At 31.2% G+C, this 18,242-nt stretch overlaps 2 protein-coding genes across 2 annotated transcripts; one reads left to right on the top strand and one right to left on the bottom strand.

Annotated features, from left to right (window-relative positions):
• Positions 1-15,623: 15,623 nt before the first annotated feature.
• On the bottom strand, positions 15,624-16,119 carry LOC117780733. Its single transcript, XM_034617372.1, has one exon. It carries the CDS (start codon positions 16,095-16,097, stop codon positions 15,780-15,782), a length of 318 nt encoding a protein of 105 aa, XP_034473263.1. The 5' UTR covers positions 16,098-16,119; the 3' UTR covers positions 15,624-15,779.
• A 926-nt stretch (positions 16,120-17,045) lies between these two features.
• On the top strand, positions 17,046-17,773 carry LOC117780716 (protein UXT homolog). Its single transcript, XM_034617348.1, has one exon. It carries the CDS (start codon positions 17,105-17,107, stop codon positions 17,546-17,548), a length of 444 nt encoding a protein of 147 aa, XP_034473239.1. The 5' UTR covers positions 17,046-17,104; the 3' UTR covers positions 17,549-17,773.
• Positions 17,774-18,242: the final 469 nt, after the last annotated feature.

The following is an 18,242-nucleotide window of genomic DNA, read 5'->3' as shown; positions in this document are numbered from 1 at the left end:
ACAAAGCGATACAAACTTTTCAGGCCACCTAGACCTTGTTTAAGCTAAGTTCTGTTATTGAAATTAGATACGCTTAAGATCTTGAAATTCTTAAGAGGTTCCTAGTAGTGCGAGGAAAATGTTTTAGTTTTTTTACAAAGAGAATAGATCATTTTTTATACCTACCTTAGAAAAAATATTATCTATTAAGTTAGCGAAAAACGAAATTTTTTGCTTTTAATATTAAAATTACATTATGGTAAAAACAAAAGAGAAATACAAGTTTTTTTTCAAATATATTAAAATTATCAATATTTATTTTCTCTGTCAATAAAACAATTTGAAATTCTCTAGAAGTTTTGATTTCTTTAGGTTGAAATTCACTCTGTAGATCTTTAGGTTGATATTCAATCTGTAGATCATGGAGTAGTTGCATATTCTTAACTTTATACAGGAGAGTGAACTTTTTCAATTTATGTTCTGAGCTCGCTGCTGTTGTGTTGTTGTTGTTGTTCTGAGAATTAACGAAGCGTTGCATTTTTGTTGGTCAATTACATTTGTCGCGCGGGTGGAAGCAACTAATGTTGTTGTTGTTATTGTTGTTGGCCAAGTCGTCGTTTCGCTGTTGCACTTTAAGCCGCTTTTTGTCCGGTCAATTGGAGGCGTGGTCAGCCATGGATATGGAGTTGTATTTGTGACTGTGTGTGTATTTATTTGTGTATGTATGTATTTGTGTGTGTATTTGTATTGTTGTCATGCAACAACGACGCAACAACGGAAATGCGCATCCGTTTTTGATCTGCAATAAAAACGCACAAACATTTTGTTTTATTCTACAACAAATGAGCTCCAATTTGAAGTTGGCAAATCTTTAGCCTGTGTTTCTGTGTCACACGTAAGCCGAGCCATCCAATGACCAAATTTAGTCAAGATTTAGAGAAAAAAAATTAAATAAATAAAATAATAGGGTATGCTACGCTTCGCTGCACGTGACACTTGCCACTTGCCACAAGAATTGCACAACATTTGTGGCTGCAAGCAACAAAAATGGCAAAAGCAAAAGTTACACTTCAGAAATAATTACACTCAGAAATAATTATAATCAACACCTGTTAATTGAAGTGCAATGACAATATCTTAAATAAAATAATACTAAATAATAATATTTACTAATATTAAATATTTATTTATTTAGTTTCAACTAAGAACAGCTAACATAAGTTAAAAAAAAATTATTACAATATCTTTGAAATTAAATTTAAAACTGAAATGATAACAAATGTAACAAATTAAAAATGGAAAATAATAAAAATAAAAGAGTTAAATGTTAAGAATTTATTTTAAAAAAATTTTATTCATACTTTATGAGAGTAAACGTCAAATCGGTTTAAAATTTTACAAGCTATACTAGAGGTAAATATTTTATTGCTAAACTCAATTAATTTTCATAAATTAAAAGTTCTGTTTATTTTGATAGTATAATATTTAAAAATTGACTCATAACTAGTTACTATCACGGATAAAAATTCTTTAAAATCATTAAATAAAAATATTTTTATGTAATTTTATAATATTGCTTAAATTATTAGTATTATAATTTAAAATAATTGCTTTACCTGGTAACACTAATTTTTAAATATATATGTAATTCAATTTAAAATTGAATTAATATATTTTGAAAACTTTATTTCCTTTTGTTTTGTGCAGTTGCTGGTGGTTAACCAATTTTTTACGGCTACTAAACTACTTAAAAAATTTCTTGGCTAGGCAAATTAGTTTACTTACATTCTATAATTAAGAATAATACTTAAGTTTCTCATGCACCCCAAACGTTCATTAGGCCATGAACAAGAAGAAGTTGAAGTATAGAAAAATATTCTCACAATCAAAATAATAATACAAAATAAAGACAGGAAAAAATTGATTACCAGATGATGTGGAAGAACACGTACGATAATCATAACTTGGCTTACCCTTTATTTTTCACACTTCTTCTGCTGCTGCTGTTTCCCTCTCTTCCTCTCTGTCTCTCTCTCTCTTTCTGTCTCCTTCACATGCTCGCATTTTACACAAGCATTTAAAGTGCCTTCAACTGAATCGGTGAGATCTCAAACGCTTAATTGCATCACGTTTTTAGACCAAGTTGGGCATAAACATGCCTACAGAATTATTACACAATTGTATTTGTATCTGTAGCTTAAAGAAGATGTGTATAAGCGAGAGAGAGAGAGAGAGAGAGGGAGAAACGGAGTTGAGAAAGAAATAATGTACATTAGTTTGCAATGATTTCCACACGTGAGCAACGACGCGCACAATAAATTGACAAACTGACGAAATGTCAAACTGACAGCAAATGCGGCAATATAACAAAAGTATTGCACTCACACCAGAGTTGTGAATTACAGCATTATCATTACATTTGCATTATCATTAAATAATTGTATGATTTCACTAGCATTTAAAAAGCTATTTCTAATGAAATTTCATTTGAATAGAATTGAAAATATACTATTTAAGAAAACAAAAATTTTATTTACAATTTTTTTTTAATGCTACTATATTTTTCAATGCTAGTGAAACGACTGTTTTGAATGTTACGGAAATTTCATATCATTAGCATTACTATTTTCAATTCTAGTGAAATTTTATTTTCATTATCATTATTTTTTAATGCTTATAAAATTTTTCAATTCTACTGAAACGACATATCATTAGCACTACTATTTTCATTGCTACTGAAATTTCATATCATTAGCATTACTTTTTTTAATCTAGTGAAATTTTGATTTTCATTAGCATAATTATTATTTTAATGCCAACGAAGTGACCAATGCATAAAAAATATTTAATTAATGCTACGGAAATTTTATATCATTAGCATTACTATTTGCAATTCTAGTGAAGTTTGATTTTTATTAGCATAATTTTATTTAATGGCAATGAAACTCTACTTTCTTGTTCCTTCCTGCATAGCAAACTCAATGCATGTTTGTTACCGATATCAATTGCTGAGTATCTGTAAATATTACAGACTAATATTAAGAGTTGAAAATAAAAAAATCGATGCTTTTGCATTTTAAAATAGTTTTGAAGTGATTCTAAAACAAATTTTGTTTTATCAACTTTTTTATTTCATTTCTGAATTAAAGTAATTTTAATATACTTAATTTAATTGTTAATTTCACATTCTAAGTTCATTATTGTATTCAGACTCTACACAAAAAATTTTTCACTCGGTTGACTTCTTTTTAGTTGACTTTAAATAATAAATAAATCAATGGATTTTGTTTTAATGATTCGATTTCTTTGAAATTATCATTATGAATAAATATTTTATAAAGATTATTTATTGTCTCTGATTTTTTGATAAACAAATTAAATTCATGTCATTAAATTAATTTTTCCGATTAATACTACACTTTTTTAAGTGCTCAGAGACTGTCACACACGTATTACTCGATGTTCCCATTAGGTACTTGGATTATAATCACAGCTTACTCCAATTCTATTCTATAAGAGACCACCCATGATTAAAGACCTCATCCTCAGCCCAATTGTCGCACATTGAACCCAACTCAACAAAATATCAGAGCAGATAACCATGCCAAAAATAAGAGAAGCATTCCAAAAGGTAGCCAAAAAGAATGTCAATACCAAAAAACTTTTCTATTTTCATTACGGAAATTTGCAGACAACATTTACAATACGCACATTATTTGTTTGGTATCATTTTTTAGCGGCTTAAACGTATCGTGCCATTCGTGGTCTAAAGCAAAAGGAACGTGACAGAGACAGAGACGGAGATGGAGATGACGGTGGAAATGGAGATGGAGACAGCGACAACCACTTGACATAGACATAGATACGGGCATTTTAGAGGAAGAACTCCAACTTGCTTGCGTCTTTTTTTTTTTTTTGCCGACGATCTTTCTTTCGATGATTTACCATGACCAGTGAAAGCAGAACGTAATCAGAAAGACTTTGCGATTCAGCTCAAATCAAATAAGTAGCTGAAGCAAAGATCACTAGATTCTCTATAACGAAGATGAAATCCCCTTCAGAATGCTCAGTGATATTTCAGCAATATCTTTTGACATGTAAAGTTGCTTAGTCAAAGGCTTGACCAACATTAAACTATCATAGCTCTGTCAAAACTGAATCGATTTTTAAGCGGAGAGTCATTTCAATCATGGACTGACCCCTAAATTCATTCTACATTTATATTTTAGGTCTTTAAAAAAAAATATTATTTCCCCTTGGTTGCGGTTTTTAATGCTAAGGGTCCCCCCTTTGAATTTTTGAAAATTGAAAATTTTAAATCTCAAGTTTTCACTTTTAATCAACTCCTTATATCGTTATTTGTATAAAACAACACTTTAAACTTGATTCTGAGACCTTTAATTTTTTTGTAAAAAATCATGTGAAATTTGACAAAAATTTTGACTTGTAAAATTGCCTAATCCAAGGTTCGACCAACTTAGAACGGTCATAACTTTGGCAAAGCTTAACCGATTTTCAAGCGGAATATCATTTTGATCATGGTTTGGCCTCTTACTTTATTCTGCATTTAAATTTAATAAAAATAAAAACAAAATATTTTTCCTGTAGATCTTGGTTTTGGAATATTGAATATTCAAAATTTTTATTCTCAAGTTACCACTTTTAATAAACTCCTAATATCGTAATTAGTAAAAAACAACACTTTAAACTTGATTCTGAGAATCGGATGAGATTTAGTTAAATATAACATGGCATTTTTATAGAATCCATTGTAAGGGTATTTGAATGCAGAATCATTCCTGCTCCATGACACAGCGCTCTAATTTGTGTGCATGTAATTATTTCAGGTAACTCGTCAGCGATTTGTTTAGACTTGGTCGTAGACATAAAAGACAAAGACTTGACGAGCTGCAGACCCATTTTTTGGGCGGAGGGCAATGGCAACATATTAAAAGTAAGTGCCACTTAAGTTTTTTTTGCTAAAAAAAAAAAAACAAAAAACTACAGAAAAACGTTTGAGAACTTGCGCAAAATCTAAGTATTCAAGTAAAGTCAGACACAAAGTCTTCAGTGACTTTACTTTACTTCAGTTCACTTCACTCTCTGAGTTTTGGGGCACATTTGTAGTTATGGGATCATGAGATGCTGGGTGAAGGGATACAAGGAAGGGAGCAATCGTGGGTATAGAGAGGAGAGGGGATTTGAAGTTACTATGTGCAATGCAATTTCTAAAACGTGATTCGTGATTCGCAGAGACAAAATGCCTCTGAGTAGGCGCACAACAAAAGACCATTAATATAATTTGTGTCTGGATATTGTGCCACTCTCCAAATTGCCAGTTCCAGTTCCAGTTTCAGTTCAGTTGCCCCAAAGACTCAGTTACAGATCCAGACTCCAAAATGCTCTAAATGCACTCAAAAAGAGACTCGTCGGAAACGATTATGAGCAGAGCAACTCGGTGGCGATATCGATTGCACTAGTGATGTGAAAATACATCGAAATATCGAAGACTCAAAAGAGATTTTCAGCTACTTTAATTGAATTATTTGTTTGCCGATCAATCGACTCACTAAAGTTGGCTTAACGTAATTAATTTAACGTAATTAAATTAAACGTTGTTATTTTAAAAAAACAAGATAAGAAGTTCAATTTTTAAAAAACAACCCATATAAATGAACATAAATCTGAGCTCTTCTGAACGAATTAATTTTAAAATTTACGATCTTTCCGATCTGTTCAGTGCAAGTCGCTGAAGAGTCTAGTTTTACTTGAATTGTTATTTTTTATAATAAAAAAAAGTCCTAAAGTTTGAAAAAAGATTCAAGAAAATCAAATTTTTGTAATCAAACTACACTTGTTTCTTATAATTACAATTTCGTTTTCAAATATCGTCTCTTTTTAGCGATCATTTCGTAAAAGATGAATATATATTATGTGCCGATCGTTTTTTAAATTTCAATGTTAAACTCAATACACACTTTGTATTAACATCACTAGATTGAACACTGTAAACTCAGCTGGTTACAAATCAAGCCAGAGTTTTTTTTCCATTTCATATCGCATTGTTTACTTCTTATTTCCCATTTCCCCATTGCCACTTCCAGCTCCCAAATTTTGTTCATTTATCAGATCAAATGTGCCGCTGACACGATCATGTCGTCGCCCTCGGAATTGGGAATTTGGGAATTGGGAACTGTTTCGTGGGCGTGTGTGGGATTTTATTTGTATTTATTTTATTTGATGTAATTTGAACTCGCCAAACAATTTGAGTTAATGTCGCTTAATTTTTATTGCCAAACAACCGAATTGAGCTTAATGCGAACAAATGGCGCAGCGTTTCCCCTCAGGGACTGATAAATCAACAAATCGACGGAAGTTCCCATTCAAACAGTTGAAGTTGTTAAATGAAGTCAGTTCCATTATTGAGGTAGATTAAGAACAAACATTTAAGAGCTATTCACTGACCTCAGGGCTTAACACCTAACACTCCAATTCTTTTGTCAAAAACTAGGTACATTTTTGGGCGAACTCCTATTAAGTTTTTGTCGCAAAAGTTTTGCCATCAATTGATCGGAAGATTTGTTAGACGAAAGTATTTGGGTCACTGAACAATTTTTAACCATTTTTGGCATCTTTTGATTTGGAGATTTAATCGGATCAACTGACCACCTGTTCAGATTACCCAATTAACTATTGATATTATTATGTTAAAGATAATCTTTGCATTTAATTTTATATATTTTAATTTATTTTTTTTGAAATTTTAGACATTTGTTTGGGCGTCCTAATCATGCTGTTCAGTCACAGATATGAAGGATCTTGCTGCTCTTACAACTTCTTTATTAATGCTTTATTTACATATTTTAAATTTACTTTTCTCGACAACATTTTCAGATTTGTTTTGACCAGTTTTATTTATTAGTTATTGAATTTACATTTTTGATTTTAAATTTAATGTGTCTTCTATAATAATGCTACTAGTCCTAAGTTTTCTGTTCTCTATTAATATTAAACAATTTTATAAACATTTTTTTCTAATATAATTTGATTTCAAATATAATGAATCTTCTATCATACTTCTTTTTATTTAAATGGATTAGGTATCTTATTAGAATCTTAAGTTCTGTTTTCTGTTAATATTAAACAAGTTTTATAAACATTTTTCTTTTTTTTTTCTTAATCATACTTTGCTTTGTTCTTTAAAATGAAAAAATTAATTTTTCAGTCTAAAAATAATCTTAAGTAAGGAACAGGATATTTTTAATGAGATAATTTTTGTCTTACATATTTGTAAAGTGATATAATAACAGGTTTCTTAATTAAAGAATAAGAGTCAAAAATATTTTATTTTATATAAAGACAAGACAAAAATTCTTATTTTTTCTGTTTTAAATAATTTATGAATTTGATTTATTATTTTATTTTGTTAATAACTGGAAGTGTGATACTTTTAAGGCGTGATATACATTGATTTATTTAATTAATATTTTATTCTCTCGGCTTTAAAGATTAGTGCTGGGTATCTGCGAGTCGAAAACTCCTTAGTTTGTTACCTGTTTTTGCTGTGACTCTCAGAACCTTTTGAATGGGGTAACAAATCAGTGACAGCCACAAAACGCTGCGGTTACCAGCGAATCCAGCCATAAACTAAACAACCGCCAAGGTGGCCACCTGGACAGAGACAGAGGCCTGGAGAGAGAGAGAAAGAGAGAGAGAGCGGGCGAGGGGAAGAGAAACAGGAACAGGGTCTGAACCTAGTCGGCAGAACCATAAAACAAAGTCTTTATGAGACGCCTCCCGATGACGATGACGTTAAGGATGTGAATGTGAATATGGATGTGAATGTGAATGTGAATGGAGGACGGCGATGTCGTTTGATGATAATGAAGACTTTGCGACAATGTTCTCACTTTTAAGAGCAGCAAGTGGAATGAAGGCACCTAATGAGCGGGACAACACAATTAGCAGAAGACGTGGGAGAAAGAGAGGGAAAAAGAAGACCACACGCAGTAAAAGAATTTTAGTCTCGAATAAGAAATCAAGCTTCTTCATTTTGTTAACCATAATTTGACTTCTAATTTAAATCTTTATAGAATTTTATCTGCAGTTTATAAGTTTGTTTTATTTACTTCCTCTATCATAATAAATATACAAATAAAATTGAATCCCTACTCTTACTGGATTCTATTTGTTAAAAATCATTTCACAACTGTTCAAAATTTTCAGATTAATAATAATCTTACTATTATTAATTCTCGAATACCTATTTTCGAAAATTTCAAACTGCTATAACTTTGGGAAAACTTAATCAATTTCCAAGCGGAATGCCTTTTTGATCATATTTGCTCTACTTATGTTTTTCTACATTTAAGTTTTATTAAATTTGTAATAAATTAGCTTCTAAGAGATTGTTGACAGCTTCAAACTGTCATAACTAAGTCATAATTAGATTGATTTACATGCGAATTGACATTTTGATTATGATTTGGTGTTTAAAATTATATTACACTTAAATTTAATTACTTTAAGAAACTTAATGAATTATTATTGAAAATTTATTTTGATGACAATAACAATTTCTGCACTTTTTTAGTACAGCAAATGGAATGAAGGAAGATTCCTAATTAGGGAAACAACACAATTAGCAGGAGTGTTAAAGATGAATGGAGAGAAGACCACACACACAGCAGAAGAATCTCAGTTTTGACTGAAGAATCGAATGTTTTCAGTGTGTTGAAAATTGTGCAGCGCACTTTCATTTTCAGTGTTTTTTCAGTCGTCGCATAATTAATTGCGACCGAAAGTGGACAACAATTTGAGCAGCCGTCGCAGAAAGTAAAATGCTCGGCATCCAAAAGGAATACAACGAACCTGTCCAACAGAAAATACAAAAAAAAAAAAACGAAAAACGAAAAAACGAAAAAAAAAATTAGGTATATATATAGTATATAAACCGGATCATCAATTGGCGGCAGCTGAGAGTGCAACTTTCTTCTTGCTTCTTGCTTCTGACACACTAAACTGACGCAACGTGTGGCAACAAGTGCAGAGCAGTTGCCACAACACACACACACAGATAGAGAGAGGAGGGAGACGGCAGGAGTTGGGCAGAGAGAGAGAGAGAGAGAGGGAAGACGCCGCCCACGAGACGCGGCGGCTTCCTGCCGAGAAAAAGTGGCAAAGACTGTGGCATAAATGAAAATTAAGCATGTTTATGGCATACAGAATAGCAAGACGTTGCAAGAGGGGCATGCCTCATTCACACGCTGCCACAAAAGCAAAAAAAAAACTTAAAACAGGGGGTATGAGGCGGGACAAGGATCGTTTTCTGGCCAACCTGACAGAACCAGTTTAATGGCGCATGAAATTTCACCGAAAAAATCAGCGAATCTGCGTCTATGTTTTGCTGAAGGTGGCAACGCGTTGCGGCAGTTGCTGCAACTGCGACAGGGAACAGGTAAGGGGGTGTGGCAAGTTGATTTGCTTAAAAGAAATTCACTTTCCTTTGGATAACACTGCGACATTACACTCGCAAAAATACTTCTATTGGTATAAATGCAGTTAAAACTTTAAACTCTGACTGAAATATTTCAATGACAGCTACATGATAAAATAGTCCGATTTTAAGAAAAATTGGTTGGAATATACAAGATCTGGTCAAATATAACATCTGTGTGTTTACCAAACTAAACTTGTTTTTATATTTTTTGTATTTTTCCTTAAAAATACTTCTTTTCAAGATTATAATGAAATTTGAGAATGTTTTGTACTAGAATACATCATTTTAAAATTATATACCGTTTTCTTCATCATTCAAAATGTCCATATACTCAAGTTCTTAAATTTTGTATAAATCCATATTAAATTTTAAATTCGGACTGACCTTTTCCTACGACAGCTTTATGATAACATGGTCCGATTTTGAAACATATAAACAAAAAAACTGTGATTTTGTCTCATCCAAAAAAAAAAACTACAGCACCAGAAAAAATCAAATGTACATACTTCAAGAATTTTAAAAAATTCTAAAAGATTTTCGAGTTAAGAAAAAGCAAACATGAAATGCAATTATTGTACTCAGTTTAGTCAGGATTGGAGATCGAATATCGAAATCTTGAATTTTTTTCTGAGTGTATGACTTTTTACTTTATTTTTTTCAAATACGTGTGCGAAGGCAAAGAAGGTCACGTTGTTGTAGATCATGAGGATTCGACAAGACAAGGCGACTCGTTGTTTTGGACCTGGTCAAAAGCAAACGAGGCTCTAACTCCAACTCCGACTTTGACTCTTTCTCTAAGGCTAACAAACCCAAAACTAAATAAATACAAAACGCAAACACAATTGAATGCAACTTGCATTTGCAATGAGCGAAAAATACTTTTAATGAAAGTTGGCACTTTGCTTTTTTCGGGGTCTTGTTATCGTTGTTGTTGTTGTTGCTTTTTTTTTTTTTGATTTGGGGGTTTTCGGTTTTTTTGATTTGTGGCAGGCGACATGGAAAATGACAAGGAAAATGCTGGCTGTGTCTTTGTTTTGGCTTCATCTTCGCTTTAAGCCAAAGTCTGAGCTTAGCTTTTTTTTTTTTTTGGACTGACCAATTTATGTTTTTTTCTGTATATCCATTGAAAAAATACTAGTAAAAAAAGCTAAAATGCAGTTTATGGGACTTGTGTGTATGGGAAAATCTTTTCTGTTAATAAAACCTCCAGAAAATACTAAACTTATTACCGAAACAAATTGTTCTAATTTCGGTTTTTACCTCAATACTTGCAACATATTTTGAATCACACGTATTAGGTTTTTTATGATCTTATATTAAACTTAAAACTTTTAAGTTAAAAGTAAATGTTTGTATCTTTTCAGTACAATTACAGTAATCTAGTAATTGTAATTCTAAAATATTTTTATTGTTAATTTTAATCGTATTAATTTCTTAAATGTCTTATTTTTAACTTTTTTATCTATATAGTTATACTCACAATTAATTTTAATGTAATTTAATTGTAAATTTTGCATTCTCTTTAATGTAAATTTTTTTATCTTTTTACTTAAGAATTAATCATTATTAAATGACTAATATTATATTTTTATTTGTATTTAAGCTCTAAATTATAAGCTTTATATCTCTTTCAACTATTTTTAGTCGACGCTAAATTATTTAATTAATTAATTTTATGCGTTAAAATGTTTTTTTTTCATGAAACTACTATTTTCCTTTAAAAAAATGCTCTATTAAATTACCTTTAATTTTTAGGTATAAGCATTATAATTATAAGTTTAAAATAAAATTAATTCAAATATAACAATAAAATGACTTGATATTTTAGAAATTGACATGTGTGAAATATTTTCTGTATTTTTTCGCAAATTTTAACATACAACAAAAATACATCAATAGGAAATTCCTTTTAGGAATGTGAATGAAAGTTAATGCTTATCAAAATTTGTGGTTACTGTTTATTATACCTATTAATTGTATGGTATGAGAGTATATTGTATTTCCTGCAATGTATATAATAGGAAGCATATAAATAAACACATAATTACTCTTGATCATTCGCAGTTAAATATAAATTAAAATATAATTTCTTGAAATATAAAGCATGACTTTTAAGTCTAAATATAATTAATATACCGCTAATTTATTTAAGGACTATCACAATTATAAAAAAAACCAAAACGATTTGTAATATCTTATTCAATATAAATAGTGTAAACATTTTATATTTATATGTTTTTTTATGTGAGAATCGAAATATTTTTTCATTTGATTGCAAGAAGTTATTAAATACAAAATCTACTTTAAATTATGAATGTATATATGTATCTAATAATGTATGTTATGTATACATGAATATTTAAATGAAATTAAATAAAACTAAAATACCCTCTTATGTTGATATTCAGTGGGCATCTAAAGCTGTTAAGAATGTTTTTAAACATATTTCAGACTGAGATATGCTTCACTATTTCCGGATTTATGAAAAATGTATAGCAGATGGCCCATAACTTATATTCCATATACATATATATACATGACTCATGTTTCTTTTAATGATTAAAAAGCATACAGCTTGATCTTCAATTTCACAAGTGTCGAAATCTTTTAATACTCAGTTATAATTTCGCGGTTGACCGAAAAGAACGTTTGAAACTCGCTGCCGGAAATATTCAACGATATGATAAATATAAACATTTTTGATTTACCTCTTGAAGTTCTGAAATATATCTGTGAACAGTTTGAAACATTCGATGATAAGAAAAACTTTGCCAGAGCCCATCCAAAATTCTTGGATGCATTTGCTTATCTCAATCGTAAAGAAGTTCGAAGTGAAATTTGCTTTGACCAAAACGAAAAATATTTGAGACATTGGGATTTCATTTTGGAATGGTGGGGTCCAAGTCTCAAATCAATCGATAACGTTAGTATATTTGACGCTGGAGCATTAATGGAGATAGCTGCGAAATTCTGTCCCAATTTGGAGCAAATATTTTTCGATGTCGAAAACGCCAATATTAAGAAACTTGAGGAAAATTTGCCGAAATTGAAAATGCTCAAGGATATTAAAATGCATGAATACTCGAGGTGCGAGCATAATAAAAATAATCTAATTAAATCATTGCAATGTCTAACAAATCTGCGATCTCTATACTTAAGTTGGTGTTTCTTCAATAGAAATGAAAGTAAGTTAATCAGAATTCTAGAGAATTTGTTAATTATTTTTATTAATTTACAGGAGAGCAATTGAATAAATTGATTCAACTGGAGGAATTGGAAATTGATTCCTTAAATGCCGATGAGGATTTATACGAAATACCCAACTTACTTGCAAATTTACGTGTACTACGAATTCTAAGAACTCATACAACAACGCTAAATTATTTGGCTGAACATTGTACAAGGCTGGAGAAGTTGGTCCTATCAGAGTTGAAGCCAGAGGAGCATAATAAGTTTTTAGTTTTACCATACTTTCCAAAATTGATACACCTGGAGATATATACAGTTAGGGAGACTGATGTCAAATATTTCTTCACACACTTGGACAATCGATACAATGATCAGTTACAAGTTCTTGGCGTATTTAAATTATGTCTGGGCAGAAAGGAACTTATACGAATTTCAAAACTACGCGCTCTTAGGCAACTCTCTTGTAAACGAATTCAACAAAGATCTTATGATATGCTTTCCACAATGCCATTAGAGGAGCTATGGATAGAAACCCTAACTCAACCTCAAATTCTTCAATTGGTCAAAACATGTGAAGCTTTAATGAAATTATCTTGTGATTGCGGTAAATTCGATGAAGACTTTCTTCCAGAGTTGTTGCATTATTTGGAGGCGAAAGGCATTCAACCTGATCGAGCATTCAAGCTTATTATCACAACTGTCACTGAATCCAAAACGAAGTTAAGGACTCAAGTAAATAATATTTATATTTTCACTATATTTTTTTTAATTATTTATTTTATTTCAGCTTTCATCTATTATCAATCTAGCAAATTCGAATCTATTGAACCTGCAACTATATGATTAAATATTTTGTTTTTGTTTTACCTGTTGACGTCCAGGACCGATAATTAAACTAGAATTACTTTATGATTTAATATATGATTTCAAATTTATTGAATTGAATTATCGAATCAGATGTTGAATTGCTTAATTGCTCACTCCCAAAGACGTAATCATGTAAATGTAAATAATTATAAAATCTTATCATGTGATCGATGTATTTAATTAATATCCATTAATACATAAGTGTTCATCACCTAGCTTTTATACCCTTTTTTGTCTCGAGATAACTTTATTGTACTAACATTAAATTAATTTTATTCTGAATCTAATAAAACCAATGTGAATATATTTAAACAAATTTTGCCACTAATCTAAAGTCAAATACAACTTTACAATTAAATAATTTGTTCTATACTAAAAGCATACAAATTAACTTTTTACCGATAAAATATTGCCTTGAAAACAAATTTACTATCATAAATAACAAGCGAATTAGTCGAGAGCACTCGACAGCAGAATACCCTGTACTTAGTCACTTGGAAACTTTACAGGGAGCTGTATAATATTTCCAATGACCAAATTAAGTCTCATGTGATAAAGCACCAATTTAATATTCTATCATATTGGTTACGATATTTGAAAAAAAAAATAACCAAAATGTTGCTGGTACTATTACTTGAATTTCGGTTGTTCCAATGACAGCTATATGATATTGAGGTTCGACCAAAAAATTATACCAAGTTTTAAGTCTCAAGCTCTTATAAATATTTTCCGAGATTAATTCGATTAAACAGACGGACAGGGCTAAGTTGACTCGGTTGTTGAAATGTATATATTTTATGGGATCTGACTCTTACATATTGTACATTCATCCACAACCAATTTATACTTTTTGGCTATTTTTATATTTGCTACATTTATAATTTTTATTTTTATACAGAAAGCCTCTCAGTTGCTGACTTTCATTGTCCAAGAAATCACAGTGCTTATCAACAATTGAGGATAGTGTTTGTTATTTGAAGTGCAAAAGTATATGTATGTATGTACTACATACAATATAAGTACATTAAAATAAAAACTTGACTTTATGTATAATCTTGAACATTCATTTTTATTATAATCACTCATAAGATCGGTTAAACGTAAAGATTGTTATGGGTATTTTACATTATTAAGCAATGCTTGTTTTGAGTTTAGTATTATGAAATTTAGAATCTGTGTTGTTTTATCAGTGTATGTACATGACTCAGGTTCCATTAATAATTTAAGAACGAAATGTTTAATCTCTCATTTCACATCTCTTAAAATTTTTCGAAACTCAGAACGAATTTTGCGCTTGACCGAAAAGAACTTTTATTTTGGATTTATCGCCTGTAATTCTAATACATATCTGCGAACAAATTGAAACATTTGATGATAAGAAAAACTTCGCCAGAACCCATTCAATACTATGGAATACATTTGCTGTTCACGGTCGTAAAGAAGTTCGAAGTGAAATTCGTTTTTAAATTGAATATGCTAATTTAAAATATAATAATAATAATCTAATTAAATCATTGCAAAATCTAACAAATCAACGATCCCTTGACTTAATAAGCTGTTTTCTTAATAAAAGTGACAGTAAGTTAACTTGAATTGTAGAGAATATTTTATTTTATTAATTTTTAGTAAAGCAATTAATTAAATTGATTCAACTGGAGGAATTGCATATATCAACCATTTTCAAAAATGATTTATCCCATTTACCCACTTTACTTAAAAACTTACGTGAATTACACATCACTCGAGCTCATGCTAAAACGCTAAGCTATTTGGGTAAACATTGTACAAAACTGAAGCAGTGGGCCATATATTTAGAGTTGGATATTAATAAATTATTAACTTTTCCATATTTGCCTAACCTAATATTTGTGAAAATATTATGTAAGATATTTGAACACATACTTAATTACTTACTTCATTTCAGCTTGAATTTATTCCAAATTAAAATCTATTGAGGATATACAAGTATATCCCTTTAATATTTGTAAGTATTTTGCAAAGTTTTCCCAGAAGTAATCAAGTCTTTAAAAAATTTGTTCAATTTTAAAAATATTAAAATTTATGTTCTCCAAATGAAATAATAAGAATGATATTGTATTGTAATGTATTGACCACGCTGTTGCCAAGTGTGATTTAATAACAATGAGTGAATAAAAACGAAGAATAAAATAATTGAACCCTAGTTAAAAGTCTTGAGAAGTCACCGCTTAAAAGTGTAATAAGTATGTGTTTATAATATTTGATTTTATTGCTCCTCCTTCGGCTCCTTGGATGCATCCTCCTCCCAGGCCTGATTGTTGTGTAGCGCCGACCAACGAGGCATCTGATAAAGCGACCAGACCGGTATGATCATCATGAAGAGCAGAGATCCCAAGCCATATAAAGCCTTCTGGGCTGTGGAAAGGCGAAAACGGGGAGGTCCCGCAATAGGACCATAACGACGCACCTGCTGCAGCTGATTTCCATAACTGACTCCGAGGCGATCCATCTGAGCTATCCCAAAAGGATCGGAGAAGCGACTGAGAGGCATGATCAAAAGTTTTTGCCTTAAATTTAAATTCATTTTGAGGATGCTGCGGAAAAATATTGTTCTGAAAGAAGATAAGAAAAAAGGGACTTTATAACGGCCTGTTACAATGAAAATTATGGTTTTATTTTAATTTAAAAAATTTTTGTCTTGGAGTTTTAGAGATGTAATTCCAATTCTTAAAATTTCAATTAAAAAGCTTTGACAAAAATTAATAAATATATGAAAAAATAATAAAAAACTTACGAAAATTGAAGAGCTGTGTTGAGAAAAACGAGAGTGAATACAATTTTGGAATATTGATGTCAGGAACAGTCGACGCCTACTGGGAACTGAAGATGAAATCAGGAAATATTCAAGAAGTTCACAAAGGTTAAATGAGCATTAAAAATGCTAATGAAAAGTGTTGCGACTGAAGGGGCTTTCTTTATTTAATTTTTGAGTTGCGCGCAACAATGTTGCAAATCATAAAACAAAGAAGACAAACAAGAAATGGCAATGTGAAATTATTATTATTACATTTTAGCATTGCGTGCGCAAACAATTGACTTTTTTCGCCTCTCGCGACACGAGAAGAGATCAGAGTTGATTACATAAAAAGTGAAATGGAATTTATAAGTGCGAGGGAGGTTCGCACAAATCAGCTGAGATTCGGATTAGGCGTAAACAGATAAAGCCGTGGGCAATTTTCGCAATTACAAATAAATACATTTCAAATTTCAAATATTCAAATAAAGTATGCAACATGAGAGTTAACAGCTAGCGCGGTTGTTGTCTTCACTAAACCTCTGTTGCAATCGATAACACACAGTGTGCTCATATTATCGATGCTATCGCCACACCACCACAATTTGTCGGCAAAACACTGTTGCCACTTAGCTGTTTTGTGGGTACTTCTGTCTAGCCCGTTTTTTGTGCCGACATGACTATTAAAACAAGCTGGCAGCTCTGCTACTACTCATTTGTAAATCAGCTGTGCTGTCTCCGTCACGACCGGTGCTTAACACTTGGCAATACTGACGCAAGCAAAACCAAACAAAACAATGCAATTACACGAGAAAAACGCGCACCAAGCGCGAATTGAAGAAATTGAGGAATTCATCAATGAAGTGCTCAAAGAGGATCTCAAACGTCTGGAACTATGCGTTAACCAGTTCAACGAGGAGATAATGGAATATATGCAGCTAAAGAACACACTGCAAACCTTCCTAGACAACATGACAGATGGCTACAAGACGCAGGTCAATATTGGCAGCAACGTCTTCATGCAGGCACGCGTCAAGCAAATGGACAAGATACTGGTGAATGTTGGCAAGGAGGTGTATATGGAGATGGGCATTCGAGAGGCGATACGCTTTAGTGATGTGCGTGTCCGAATTCTCACCAAAATGTCAGAGGTTGTGCGCGAGGAGAGCGTAAAGAAGCGCTCTCAAATCAAAATGTCTCTCATTGCAATCAGCGAGCGAGAGAAGCTGCTGCAGGATTAGCAGCACACATACTAAACGATCAGTGGGTTAAAGTGGAAGGCATCTTAATGCTTGGAGAGCACAAAACACCGCTCTCAAATATCAGTGCACAATTGCAAGAAAGCGAAGAATGTGCATTGTTTGTTTAAGTATATTATATGTGAATAAACTTTATATTACTTTTTAAGTTTGCTCACATGTTGCACTGTTACTTTAATATATATTTGATACAATTCATTTATAAAAGTAAACCTTGTAAGCAATTAGTTGGCAAAAGAGAGCGTGAGGCAGAGCAACTTGGTGCGCAGGAGCAGCAAGGGCAGAAAAATAATTGACTCCGAGTGCAAGCGAGCAGTGATGTCACTTTGGATATTTCATAGCGAGACTTATAATTTGTAAAGCTAGAAAATGTACAGAAATGTTATCAACTATAATTTTGGCTAATTTAAAAATAGTTATAAAACTTAAAAAATCATTGTACTCTCTGTCGAGAATGCAGCAAATGTTAATACAATTAATTCTGTCAGTTAAATGTGACGGATGCAGCAAAATTTTAAGAATCAATTTAAAGACAATCCTAATGACTAATTAGAAAATTTAATACATTTAAAAAAGTTAGCTATAAGGTTTTATATGAATATATATAACACCTTAAACGATAGCTATAACTTAATTATAAACCGCAAAACTTTAAAAGTTTATTATGAAAGTATTG

This window comes from Drosophila innubila, assembly GCF_004354385.1.
Source record: "Drosophila innubila isolate TH190305 chromosome 2L unlocalized genomic scaffold, UK_Dinn_1.0 4_B_2L, whole genome shotgun sequence".
Classification (NCBI taxonomy): Eukaryota; Metazoa; Arthropoda; class Insecta; order Diptera; family Drosophilidae; genus Drosophila; species Drosophila innubila.
This window is presented reverse-complemented; position numbering and strand designations above follow the sequence as displayed.